Source organism: Panthera leo, chromosome D2 (assembly GCF_018350215.1).
Source record: "Panthera leo isolate Ple1 chromosome D2, P.leo_Ple1_pat1.1, whole genome shotgun sequence".
NCBI lineage: Eukaryota > Metazoa > Chordata > Mammalia > Carnivora > Felidae > Panthera > Panthera leo.
This window is the reverse complement of record NC_056689.1, coordinates 58,301,516-58,315,777: the sequence shown is the minus strand read 5'-3', so window position 1 is coordinate 58,315,777 and position 14,262 is coordinate 58,301,516. Positions and strand designations below refer to the sequence as shown.

Below are 14,262 nucleotides of genomic sequence, written 5' to 3'. Positions count from 1 at the left end.
ATTCAGGTTTCTTTTTTTGTATGTGAATTGCTTGTTAATATATTATTAGCCCATTTGATTACTTTTTTTGGACTGGTTTATAGAAGTTCTTTGTATCTTCTGGATATTAATCCTTTCCCAGATTTATGCATTGGAAATATCTTCTCTCACTTTGTGGCCTTTGAACTCTATGATGTCTTTGACATTCATATATATTTAATTTTCATGTGATCAAATTCATCAGTCTTTTCCATTCTGATTTGTGCTTTTTCTATCCTGTTTAAGAATTCTTTCCCAACCCCAAAGTAATAATTTTATTCTAAAAGGTTTAAAGTTTTGCTTTTCATATTTAAATCTTGAGTCCATCTGGAATTTATTTAGGGTTTAGTGTGACATTGGAATTCAGTTTTTTTTTTCCAAATAGCAAGGCAATTATTTTAGGCTATTTATTGAGAAGTTCATTATTTTCTCTACTTTTTTCTAATGCCACACCTATCATATAACAAGGTACTGTATATAATTTGTTCTGTTGCTGTGGTCTCTATTTTGTTCTAATTTCATGGTCTATCCTTCTCCAGAATTACCTTGTTTTAATTACTGTTGCTTTTTATGTTAAGTCTTGCTATCTGGGAGAGCAAGTTTCTCCTTAACTATTCCGCTTTACTCTTCCTAAATGTTCTTATAAATGTCTTGGGCTATCCTAGGCCCTTTATTCCTCCATATAAATTTTAGAACCGGATCAGGTTCTACAAAATGCTGTGTTGAGGTTTGATTGGAATTACATTACCTATACATGTCAGTTTGGAGAGAATTGATTAATTAAATTGTTTATTTATTTACTCAGACTTATACTGAGTCTTATAAATCTGTTTTATTTCTCCATTTATGAGAAGTGTCTTTCAAAAAGTATCATAATTTTCTTCTTAAGGTTCTGGCACTTTCTTTCTTAGAGATTTATTCCTATATATTCCTCAACCTTTTTGCCATTATAAATAGGATCTTTTTTGAAGGATTTTCCTAACTGGTTTTTGCTTTTGTATAGGTATGCTGTTCATTTTGTTGTTGTTGTTTAGTAGTCTTGCTGAAAATGCTATTATTTCTAATAGTCTCCTGTTGTGAGCAGTCAAACTATCTTCAGATCAGGACAGTTCTGGTTTTTCCTTTGTAGTCCCATACCTCTTTACTCTTCTTATCTTCCTGGTTTCAAGGTTATGACTTAAAGTGCAGTGTTGAAAAGAAAGGTAGCGTCAAGTATTCTTGTCTTGTTCCTAACTTTAAATAGTCCCAGTGATGTTTGCTGTACTTAACTTTTATCAGGTTCGTGAAGTTTCTGTTTCTTGCTTGCCAAGAGGTTTTTATCATAAATGACTGTTAAAACTCTTAGAATTTTTTTCTATGTATATTTTTTCTAATTTTTCCTTTTAAAGCTTTTAATGTGGTGAATTATATTAGTAGATTTTCTTTTCCTGAATTATTTTGCTTTCTTGGGATAAACCCATTTGATCATGATATAGGAGATATACCTCAGTACATTTCTCTATATGTCTTGCTTATAATTTCTTTAAAATTTTTACTTTTATATGTCTTCATTTTTACTTTTATAAATTTCAGCTTATAATTTTTTCCTTGTACTGTCAGGTGGTTTTTTTTGTTTGTTTTTTCTTCTTTTAATGGTTACACTAGCCTCAAAATGATTTGGAGAGCATTCTTTTTTTCTGTGTTCTGGAACATTTTGTATAAAATATGTTATTATCTCCTCTTTGTAGGTTTAATGGAACTCTTGTAAAAAACCATCTTGGTCTAGTGGGGTTTGTGCTCTCTCATATGCTTGTTTTTGGTGGTAACATTTAGCCTGTTGATTTAATTTCTGTACTAACTATAGGTCTGTTCAGGTACTTGTTTCTTTAAGTTTGAGCAGTTATGCTTTTCTAGAAAATTGTTTCACATCTGAAATTTCAGACGTGGGGACATAAATTTGCAGAATTCTCTTATAATTTTTAAAATCTGCTACCAAATGTGCATGCCCCTTTTCATTCCTAGTATTGTTTTTTTGTGCCTTCGCTTTTGCTGGATTACTTCTGCCAGAGGTCTGTGATACTCTATTCATCTTTTCAGAGAACTGCATTTTGATTTGGTTGATTCTTTTGTCTCTTACTTTTCAATTACATTATTTACACTTATTTTTATTATTCCTCTACTTCTTTTTTTGAGTTTTCTCACTGGTTCTTTTCTAACTTCTTGAATTACTTAATTCTTTAGATTTCAGTCTTTTCTGATTGAAACATGTAAGATTATATATTTTCTTTTTTTCTATTCACGTGTTTTGAAATGTAGTTTATTGGTGTTCATTTTTAATTTTTGTAAAATGTTTCCATTGTGATTTTGTCTTTCACTTATGAAGTATTAAAAGTATATTTTTCAATTTCTGGGTTTTTAGGGGGCTACCTTTTTATTGTTGATTTCTAATGTTATTGCATGATAGTCAGAAAATATGATCTATTATATGGATTCTGAAGTATTTGTTGAAATTTGCTTTGTGGCCTATCAGTACATGGTACTTTTTTGGTAAATGTTCTCTGTGTGCTTGAAAAGATTGAATGTGTTTTCTTTATTTGTTGGATGCAAATTTTCTCTGTTTATCCATTCAGTCAGGCTTATGAATTGTGTTGTTTATATCTTCTGTATTCTAATTTTTGCCTTCTTGAGCTATCAGTTACTGAGAGAGGTGTGTTAAAATCTCCCACCATGACCGTAGATTTGTTGACTTGTAATTTTTTTTCTTTACATATTTTAGAGCTGTATCATTAAGAGCATTCAGGATTGTTACATCTCCCTGGAGAATTGCTCCTGTTATGTAATAACCCTCTTTATCCCAGACACACTTTTTGGCTTAAGATCTGTTTTGTCTAATGAAATTATAACTATGCCAGATTTCTCATGGTTAGTTATTTTCTTGATGTATCTTTTCCCATCCTTTTACTTTCAACTTTTCTATGTCATTATGTTTTAGGTGTGTCTCTTGTAAACAGCATATAGCTGGATTTTGTTATCTTATCCAATGTGAGAATCTGTCTTTTAACTGGTGAGTTTAGTCTTTTTATATTTATTGTGGTTACTGCTATATTTGGATTTGTTTGTATCATTTAGTTTTGTGCTATTTACCACGCATTTTTTTCCTTTGCTTCTTTTTTCTCTCTTTTCCGATTGGTATTGAATTGATTGGATTTTCTTTATTCTTTTTTTCCTTTTACTTAATTGGAAGTTTTATATTGTTTCTAGAATGTTTCTATAACTAGTCATTACCTGTAAAATGTTAATAAGCGTACCTGACTTGACAGAATCTAAAGCTAATCATTCTATCCTCTTAAAACCGTAGAATGCTTTAATTCTTATCACTGTCCCTCAATTTTACATAGTTACCTCGTATTTTAGTTTTATGTTCTTTTTATTCCCTCATTATTACTATTATCATGTATTCTTACAGTAAACATCCATTTTGATCTATAGGCGTTACTTAATTTTTTCCCTCTCCATTGTTTTTGGCAATTCATTCTTTTTTCTACTAGTTTGTTACTCTTGTTTTGGTTTTTTTTCAATAAATGCTAAGGAATGGATAACTTACTCATTCTTCCTTAGTCTGAAATGATTTTATTTCATTCTTGAATTAGTAATTTAGCCTACAGTTCTAAGCCCAACAAAACTTACTTTTTTTCTGTCACTGTGGTGATATTATTTCATTTTTGTTTGGCTTCCTCTTGTCTTCTTACTTTTATAATTTTTCTCTGTCTTTGTGGTGTGTCTAGGTAGAGACAAGCTTACTTCTCTTCACTGGGGTGGTCGGTAGAGGTTTTTAGTCTCAGTGGAATTGAAGCCCATTAGTGGTCTCAGTTTTATACAGTTCTCAAGGCGTCACCTCCTGGCCAGCAACAATCCAGGTCCATCTCCCTTGCTTGTCTAAGTTCTCAGCTCTTCCTATACCAGCTCTCAGCTCTCAACTCTTCCTTTGCTTATGTGTCTTCGGGATCTCTCATTCTTTCTTAGCATCTTAGCCACACATTAAAAAAAAATTGTTACATTTTGTCTAGCACTTTAAGGTGTTGTTAGCTGGGGGATTTTCTCATTACTCTATTTCACCATTTTTCTAGAACTAGAACCTGACTCATGCTCTTTATTGGTTTATTTCTACACATCAGAGAGTAGCGTTAAGTGGGATGACCGCAACCATTTCCCTACGTTGAGACACGATTCTCTGGATTATAGCTATAGGCTCCAAATGCCTTCTGTTATTTCCAGTAGAACGTCATAGTCTATTTGGGAGTTGGGGTGATACAAGTTGATGTGTTGCTAATGAGGAAATAGGGAAGTATGCGCTGGCGTCAATGCTAAAGGATACTGGATCTTCTGGAAATAAGAAAACACTTAGAAATCTTTTTTCTATTATACTCTTCCCCCAGGGACAGAGATAAGATGTGTTAAAATACTCATCCTCTTTGGCTGAAAAGAAGAACTGAGAATGTTCTTCAAGAATTGCAGTGATTGAATTAAAAGTGTAATAAGAGTCTTTCTTCCCTGGTCCTGGATCTTTTGGTTAGGCTGCTGGTGTACTTGAGGGTGTTTGGTTTTCCCTGCCTATAATTGTCTGCTGCAACCAACATGTTCACCCCCAACACTTGTTTTCACAGTGTCAGATGAATTAGCCTGCTTTCTCTTTTATGTTCTACCACAGTCAGAATTCTCCTCTGATCTTTTCATCTTGTCATTTCCCTCTTGGTAACTTCAACAAGTTGATCCTGAGTATATTAAAGCTAAATTCTTTAGCCCATTACTCAAGATGGAGGTCTTCTAGCTTTCTTTCTATTCTAATTATTTGTTCTCTGGTCAGCTGGCTCCATAATGACCTCTTCATTGTGACTGTTCATTTGTTCTTCCTTGTCTTTACTCCTTTTGCCATGTCCTCCTAGGTCATGTCCGTTATTTTCTTTAAGATTTTTTTCCAGAAGACCTTTCTTGGTTTAACTTATCTTTATTCCTTCTTTCTCCTGCTGTTTTATAAGATTGTCCTATGTTGCCATGCATTTATGTTGCTTTGTTTTTGTTCTGAGTACTTTCACGAAGTATCATTTTCCCCATTAGCTTGTGGACCGCTGCTGTGTAATCCCATGAAGGACTGGAACTGTTGTTAACCTTTTGTATTCCCTCCCATTTCCCACAAAACCAGCACTGTCAACAGTGAAATAGGAAATAAATTCCCTTTTTTCTGTTGAGTTGTGTACAGTCTCGATGTTTAAAACAATGAAACAGCCCATAAAACCTTATATGACTAAGTGTTAAAACTGTATGCTGCTGATTCTAAGTATTTCCAGACCTAGAGAAATGTTTTTGAATGTATCTTTTTTTGTGTATAATTATAGAAGCAGAGAAGATTGCACAAGTGGCAAAAATTCGGTTTCAGCAGAAGGTGATGGAGAAAGAAACTGAAAAGCGCATTTCTGAAATTGAAGGTACATCAGGGAGAAAAGAGGCTCTGACTATCTTGAACTGCCTCTCTGCTTCAGAGACTGATTTCTTGATTATGGTGGGTGGGAAGGCCATCGACAGAATAATCCGGTCTGGAGGAAGTGGCTGCCCTGTTAATGCTCATAGACAGATTTTTTTAAATTACCGTTACATGTTTAGCTCTTGGTTGGTTTGTGACTATAGGCAACTCATCGCTCATTTTCTGTCCTTAAGTTGTGGCTTATTAGCTACCACTTTGTCCTCAGGCAGACAAAATATGAGAATTACCTATAATCAGTTGTAAAGAATATATAAGAAACCCCCACCACTACTAGTTTCTTTCCTACCCGTCAACCAAAAATATAACAAAAAATTTAGCCAGGAAAAAAGCAGCCTTAGTTTTCGTAAAAGGCTCTCAAACTCCTAGATTTCATACAGTGAGATGCTAATGTTCTGAGCTCACAGTCTTGAAGACCAAACATTCAACCTCTTTTGCTTGTATATTGCTGCTTCCTGTCCTGTCATTCTACATTAACTGATTCTGGATCCAGTTTGGAGGGGATGGGGACAGTGCAATATATAGAGCGGAGCTTTCATGTCTGGACTTCATTGTTTTACTTGAAGCCTAGACGTGGGTAGGGTGTGAGGCTTTTTGGGTGATGATGGGTAGAGAAAAGAAGGAGCAGCTTTAGGTGAAAAATGAAGTAGGCTGCAATGAGCTGAAAGTTCTTTAACAATGACGAGAGTATTCTCCTTGGAAAAGAGTCTGGGGACTGGGTTTTGAAAACTGCTAATGTTGTTACATGCCTTTAAAGTAAGTGATTGAGGAGTGCCTGGCTAGCTCAATCAGTAGAGCATATGACTCTGGATCTTTGGGTGTAAATTTGAGCCCCGTGTCAGGTATAGAGATTACTTTAAAAAAAAAAATGAAATCTTTAAAAATAAATGAATAAAAATAAGTGATCAAAATATCAGGCAGCGGAAAAAGAGACCCCTCCTTAACATAGTGTGTGTAAACCCTTACACAGCTGAGGAAGTGGATTGCAACTTTCCTTTGTTTTAAACACTCTTGACTCTATTTTGCTTGCTAGATGCCGCATTCCTGGCCCGAGAGAAGGCGAAGGCAGATGCTGAGTATTACGCTGCACACAAATATGCCACCTCAAACAAGGTGATTGGCTCTCCATGCCACACTCCTAATAATATAGTGTTTGGGGTTTTGCTTTTCTTTGTGGGGGGGCTCTAATATGATAGAGGTGATTTATCCAGTGTCAAAGATTGGTAGTTACCATCATACTCTCCAGAAACAACCAATCACTTATCAAGTCATATTGCACACTCAACGGGGAGAGACCTTTGTGTAGTTCCTTGTAAAAGTGGGGAGATAGGACAATAGCGGACAAATCTATAAACACAGGTCAAATGCTATAAACCATTCATCTGTACTGCTCTGTCAGGGCTTAGTAATCAGGAAAGGTGAGGATCTTCTCATGGAATGACAGGAGTAACAAGAGAAGAGTAAAGTCCATTTAGAGTTGCTTTCCAGGTAGCTTTGCATAGATGCTAAGTTCGTTTAGTGCAGTGTTTCTCATCAGAAACTTTCTTGGCATTTTGAGGTGGCAAACTTTTTCATTGTTGAAGACATGGTATCTCATGCATTACGGACTATTTTGCATTCCTGACCCTTGCCTGCTACGTGTCAGTAGTGCTCACCGGTTATTTGAACAGTCAGCACCTTCTCCCCCCCGCCCCCCATACCTTTCCAAATGCGCCTAACTGAATACTGCTTGTTTACTGGATTTAAAAAATATTCTAGTTGTGAGGAATTTCACATGTGACAATTGGAGGTAGGAGGTTGGGTGAAATGGGTGAACAGTTTTTGTATAGAGACTCGGGTTAATTTAAGTCTAGAGAATGCAGGCCTAGTAAGCAGGAATTGGTAAGAGGCAACTAGAACCCCTGTGTATTCTGAAAAGGGAAGAATATGGCCAAGGTTGATAAAGTTATTAATTGCAGAGAGAACATTGCAGATTAGAACGTTGAAAGAGTTGAGAAAGAGGTTGCCAAAGTGGTGTGGTTTGAAGGATTAGAGTCAAGATTTAAAGTATACACAGGTCTTAAATTCTTTCATTTTAGAAAGGAACAACATGCTCTGGGCTCAGAAGAAATGATAAGGCATGATATGATAGGTTGATAGAGTGAGAGTTGTCAGTACTTTGAAATCCAGTATAAATTTAGAAGTAAATTTAACATATTGGAGACACAGCTCTATCGAAACAATGGAATTTGGTCAAGGTGGAGGCAAGGTGAGAAACTTTAGTTTATAAAACTAGCAATCCAGGGGCCCCTGGGTGGCTCAGTTGGTTAAGTGTCCAACTTTGGCTCAGGTCATGATCTCACAGTTTGTGGGTTTGAGCCCCACATCAGGCTCTGTGCTGACAGCTCAGAGCCTGGAGCCTGCTTCAGATTCTGTGTCTCCCTCTCTCTCTGTTCCTCCCTCACTCGTGCTCTCTCTCTCCTTCAAAAATAAATAAAAACAAACAAACACAAATAAATAAATAATAAAACTAGCAATCCAAATCTGTTATGGGAGAAGCTCTCCAGGCACAAGTATCAAGACCTTGTCCTTGAGGTTAGCCTTATGCTGAAAGGGACAGCAGTTTTATGCCATTTTGAAAAATGCTGTTTGGATATTGGTATTATATTAATAAGGCATTAGGAGGTAATTTGGTTATGCACTGTGACCATATTTGATGGCAGTTTCAGCAGAGGATGTGAATCAACTGGAGAGAGTGTAGACCCAGGGAGTGGAAGGTGTTGGGGTGGGGGTGGGGGGGGTACTATGAAGGTCAAGATGGGCTTTGGCCTAGAGGACAGGCCAGGGACTTGCAATGAGGGGAGGATTACTAGGGAAAGGCTTTGGGGGAAGTATCTTCCAGGAATATTAGAAATTAGTTTTAATAATAAACCCTGAGAGGTTTTGGTTGGATACATCTTGGCATCATGATTTAAATTTAAAAACTAAAACTGTGACCGATCTGGTGATTGACAAACATCTATCACAATCAGTTTAAACATCTAGCTTCTAAGTAGAGGCAAGAGGACAGATCAGGTGATTTCTTGAGATCTTTTCCACTTCTAGAATGTGGTCAAGAAAAGCAGAATCACAAATAAGGATATGAGCCTAGCCCCTTTGAAGCTCTGCCATTCTCATCCATTGACCTGTCCTCTTAAGAGAACCTGCAGAGATTCCAGACTAATTCTAGGTTGAATTTAGCTAGATGAAATATAAAAGTATATATGAAGGCATTTTTCAGGCCCCAAGTCACTATAGAAATGTTAGTTACCATTGTTCCCCAAACCCATCTCCTCAATCCTTTTTTTTTTTAAATGAACAACTTCTCTCTACATTAGGACAGGAGCTTGTGTAAGGAACTTCAAGTCTAAAATACAGCTGTTAATGTTGTGATAGCCACACTTCAGAGTGAGAGAAGATCATTGGCAATGACTCAGAGTCGAGTAGTGATGTTCAGGAGAGCAGTAGGGGAAATGTGTGTAAGGAAAGAGACGGATGATTATTGCACTGAAGTGTCCTGATGCCTTTGCTCTTGTTTGCCCCCACACAGCACAAATTGACCCCGGAATATCTGGAGCTCAAAAGGTACCAGGCCATTGCTTCTAACAGTAAGATCTACTTTGGCAGCAACATCCCTAGCATGTTCATGGACTCCTCTTGTGCTTCAAAATATTCAGATGTTAGGACTGGAAGAAAAAGCTCTCTCCTCTCTAAGGAGGCTCTTGAACCCTCTGGAGAGAGCCCCATCCAAAACAAGGAGAGCACAGGTTGATGCAAGAGGTGGAAATGTACTCCCATATCAAGATGTGGCCCAAGGGGTTAAGTGGGAACAATGGTTATATGACTCTTCAGATTCACAGAGAACCTGTGCTCTGTCTGTTCTGCCTCTCCTGTGATAGCCCTGGCTTATCAACTGATTGCAGGGTAGAACCAACTGTCTGGCACCCAAATGTCTTCAGCCACAGTTTATCAAGTATCCTGTGTGTGTTCCCTTCTGAACTGGTACTCGTAAATCCGGGAAAGTCTGATGCTAAGATACTGCCTGCACTGGAATGTTAGACATGAATTATATAACAAGCTGTGTTTTTCTAAGCTGAGATCTATTGAATAATGTTTACATTGGTCCCCGGGGAAATGTGTGCTTGGCCATTCGAGACATAAGAGGCCAGAGAAGATGTCAGGATGCGGTAAGTGTAAAGACGACCAATCACGCCTGGGGCCCAGGCTTTCTTTGGGGTCCAGTCCCAGCATTCATCCGTGTGATTAGCATCTAGTCCACTGAAGTTCTCCAGGAAATGATCTTCCACTTGAGCAATGATTTACTTGATATTATTTGCACCTTTTTTTCCCTATAGTTGAGTTGGTGGCCTGCTGAGATATGTACCTTGCCACCCAGCCAGGGATTCCTAATCACTAGTTATTACTGCATTAGTAGGCTCAGAGAGCTTGGTTTGAAGTTCTGGGTAAGATGAAACCTTTGCTTTGAACCACAGCTCTGGGGCCCCCGCTTCCTCTCCATTGGATGATGACTGTCTGCATCACTGCCCCAGGCCATTTGTAACTAAGGTGCCTGGCTTTTAGCCACTCCTTCCTTATGTGTCACTTCTCAGCTCTGTCTGGCCAAGAGCAGGACAGGGCTTTAACCGGAAATAGGAGCAGCATACAGTTCCCAGCTGTTCACTGCACAGTATTGTATCATAACTGCAGGAAGTTTTTATTTGTAAAACTGGATTTGGGGTACATTTATTTGCCCCAGTACCTCTACCTGAAGGCCGAATCCTAGGGCTGCCATGGTTACTAGCACACTGATTCTCCTCAATATTGTTCTTCTGGAGCCTACATAGTATGGGACAGAGTAACTTAGAAAGCATCTTTGGTCATCTTTGTCTCCTTTTTTCCTGGCTCTGAGATTCTGAAATCAAAGTTGTTCTCTGGCTCTCACCCTCCCTAGGAAGTCAGGATTCCACTGACTTCCTGGGCAGCCAGGGGATTTAATCTCCCTTGAGAGGATGACAGAGTGAGTTAACGAGTTTGCCTGTGGCTGTGGGAGACCTATTTCATCTGGGCCTTTTCCCCTTCAGATTAGCTTTCCTGAAACAGTGTGCCCCATAGTTAGGCCTGAGTTTGTAGCTTGTTAAGACACCTTTCATGAATACTGTGTTCAAGCCAGACAGAAAAGTCATGGGACCACTTCCAGAAACCTTTTTGCTGTCAGTCCTGTCAGTCTCATGACAGCTTGTGGGTTGTGCCAAACACTTTCTGTGGGGAAGGAATCCCAGATTTGAGTGGGGCTTTTCCCTGGGCCTTATACTAAAGAGGCATTTGTAATATGGAGAGAATCCTTTTTTCATTTTCGCTTATTATATACGCTCTCTTTATGTTCTCTAGCTCTCCTTCAAAGAACATTTGAAATAGAAGAATAAACTCTTCACCTGTCATGTATCGTTGCTGCAGATAGGTAATGATTATTGTGGGAAATTTGGGTCATTGACCTTTGTGCTTTCATTCCTAGAGATGTTTCCTATTCCCATAAGCTAAAAGCCGTTGCCCCGAAGTGTTGGATGTGGGTTTTCTTACAACCCCCCCGGTGGCAGAGTTGAGGAACAGGGAACTAGCTTTGTGAAGTTGTAAAGAAACTACTTCCACTTAGATTCTCCCTGGAGTGTGCTTCCCAGCGCTCGCTCAGGCTCTAAGTCTATCCCTCCTGCAGGGATGTTCCTTTTGGCAAATACACACTGTAATCTTGAAGTCTAAATTTATATGTGAAATGCTACCTTTTTTAAAAAAGAAACTAAATAAAATTATTTTACTATCAGTGATTTGTATTTTTTCCTTATGTCTCCATTCTTGTCTGTTGTCTTCACATGCCCCTAAGGCTGTCTTGCCCATTTCAACTAGGTAGCCAGTTTATTTACTAGCTTAACTCAACTGTAGAGGCTTTTCTTACACTCTTCTCAAAATACTGTTTCCTGGGTAGAAGAATCTTGAAAGCAGGGTTTCTGCTCTTCCTGACTCACAGAATGTAACAAGGAATGTTCTGATTCTTGGTGGGATGTGGCCAGCAGCCGAAGAGGAAAGGGAGGCTGGAACGTCATGCCCTTTCTGAGTGAGTCTAAGAAGGGAGGAAGGAAAGAGACAATTGTACTGAGGAGGAGGAAGGGCAAATTGTACAAACTAGAACTGACTTCACTAATTCAAGTGTTAGTCCACAAGCCAGGGTTGGACCTGCTCTTTCCTAGCTCTCACCGTTCCCTCATAGGGAACAATTTCACAGTGATGTTGGGGCAGCGGGGCTCAGTAAGGGGGAGTTTTGGGGAAAGCAGCCCTTTACTTGGGTTCCGGTGGAATCCAACCCCATGGTAACCTACATCTGCTGCTGCAGACCAGGGGAGTTTACCTAATTCAGATGTTAAGTATTACGTATTAAGATGAAGTGATTTAGAACTAAGTGATTTCTGCCTCTTGCTGGGAGGAAGGGATTTTGTGAATTAGAATTTGTGGCTTCTCGTTGCTTTGGGATTAATAAATCCCAGATGTGTGCATACAAGGCTCTTTGTCATCTGGCTCCCACTGACCTCTCCAGCCTGGGTCCTTAAATGTGCTTTCTCTCTGTCCCTTTGCATATATTGTTCCATCCACCTGGCTCATTTTTCCCCCTTACATATAGCTCTAATTTTCCTTTGCTAACTCCTGGTGAGTCTTCATGTCTTCAGAAAGGTCAACTGCTGGCTCAGGTCAGCATTCCACATTTCTGTCTTTGTACTATTTCACATATCTCCCATTACCTGTTTCATGTCTGTTCTCACAAGTGTTCAGCTCTTCGGGGTAGGGACCATGATTCTGCTCTTTGGAGTGCTGTCTATTGCTCGGACCTGGCCCATAGGCATTGGTGAATTTTGTTTCATGAGAGAACAAAAGGGTGAATGTGAAATGCAAGAAAGGGAGTAGTGGAGGAAAAAGGACATAGAGTTTAGGGTAGAGTGTCTATGTCAGGACTTAATGTGTAACCATGGGAAGTTACCTAACATCTCTGAGCCTGTTTATACATCCTTACAGCATTCTTCAGTGGGTTCAGCAGCATATGTTTAGACACCTAGCATAATGATTTGTGCATGGTAATTGTTGGGGTGCATTTCTCCCTTCCTAGAGTAGGGGAGGCTGATCTGGGGTTTCCAGGGTCCCCTTCCACTCTCATACAGAATGTATTAAGGGAGCAGTGATTTCTAGTAATGAGAATCACATAGGAACTGGAATCTGATTTTTCATGATGGATTTAAAAAAGGAAGAAGAGACAGAAAATGTGTCTGCAGCTCTAAGATAATCAAGCCAAGTGTCAACCTTTAACCCAAATTCTCTCCCCAGACTTCACATGCCATGACATTTGGGATATTGCTACCTCTAACAGTTAATATTTGTAGAGCACTTGACATTTACCAAAACATTTACATGCACACTGAGGATGTAGTCAGTTTTCTGTAGTGATTAACAGGTGTTGGGTTGTTGTTTGTTTGTTTTTTTAAGTTTGTTTATTTTGAGAGAGTGAGCAGAGGAAGGGCAGAAAGATAATCCCAAGCAGGCTCCGCACTAACAGCGCTGTTAGCGAGGAGCCTGACGCAGGGCTTGAACTCTCAAACTGAGACCATGACCTGAGCTGAAACCAGAGTCAGACGCTTAACCAGCTGAGCCACCTAGGTGCCCCAAGGGGTTGGGTTTTACATTTAAACAGTTCCAAAGAATAGAAGAGGAAGAAAAGGTGGCAAGCATGACCAAAACACTACAAAACAGAAACAGCTACGAATCTTAAAAATATCAACACATAATTTAGCATCACATTAAAAACACTACACCACCACCAAGTGAGGATAATTAGGAACACAGGAATGGTCTAACACCAGGAGATCTAGTTTAGTAAAATTCACCACGTAAATAGAATTTAGGAGGCAATCACATGATGGTCTCACTTGCACAGAAAATGCTTTTGATATTTAATACCCATTTAAAATTTTTTAAGTCCTTAGTAAAATGGGAATAGATGAATGCCTCTTTAGCCAGAGAAAACATATTTCTCAAATCATGCTAATTGATAAAATACTTTATAAAAGGATACCCATTAATATCAAGAATAAAACATGTCTATCTACCATTACTAGAAGTAGAAAAAGGGAACAAGATAAAAAAATTTAAGGAGGCAAATTTGTAGATGATATAATTGTGCCTGGAAAATACAAGAAAATTATCTGAACATGATTGTAAAAATAGAATTATTCATTGGTTAGATACAAATTTATTATTTAAATTAATTGCTGCCCTATTTAAAATAAAACCTAAGTAAATAAACATAATGAAGGCAAGTTTTTAATAATAAAAACAAGGATGGGGAGCCTGGGTGGCTCAGTCAGTTGAACATTCAACTCTTGATTTCAGCTCAGGTAAAGATCTTGTGGTTTGTGAGTTCTAGCCCTGTGTCAGGGTCTGTGCTGACAGCATGGAGCCTTCTTGGGATTCTCTCTCTCTCTCTCTCTCTCTCTGCACCCCCCTCAAAAATAAATAAACATTTAAAAAATAAAAACAAGGATAAAATACTTAGGAATAAACAAGAAATCTCAAGATTTATAGAAAAACATTAAACTGTTAAAGAGAAGTATAATAATAAATTAACTTACTCAATGGGAAGGAAGAAATAGCAATTATCCCAAAATCAAATTTATACA

At 38.3% G+C, this 14,262-nt stretch overlaps 1 protein-coding gene across 17 annotated transcripts in view; it reads left to right on the top strand.

The window, feature by feature from the left end:
* Positions 1–14,262, top strand: part of ERLIN1 (ER lipid raft associated 1) — a 58,354-nt gene that overhangs the window by 24,568 nt on the left and 19,524 nt on the right. For 6 of the 17 annotated variants that reach the window (XR_006194804.1, XR_006194802.1, XR_006194803.1 and 3 more), the window contains exons 9-11: positions 5,391–5,480; positions 6,567–6,646; positions 9,102–9,136. Coding sequence is in view for 10 of the 17 variants with exons in the window: in XM_042909136.1 (XP_042765070.1) it covers positions 5,391–5,480; positions 6,567–6,646; positions 9,102–9,136 (205 nt within the window). In the remaining 7 variants the exon portion in view is untranslated. Of the gene's footprint in view, positions 1–5,390; positions 5,481–6,566; positions 6,647–9,101; positions 11,371–11,613; positions 13,102–14,262 lie in introns of those variants that run through there. The other 11 variants (XM_042909131.1, XM_042909133.1, XM_042909134.1 and 8 more) reach the window with 7 other exon arrangements.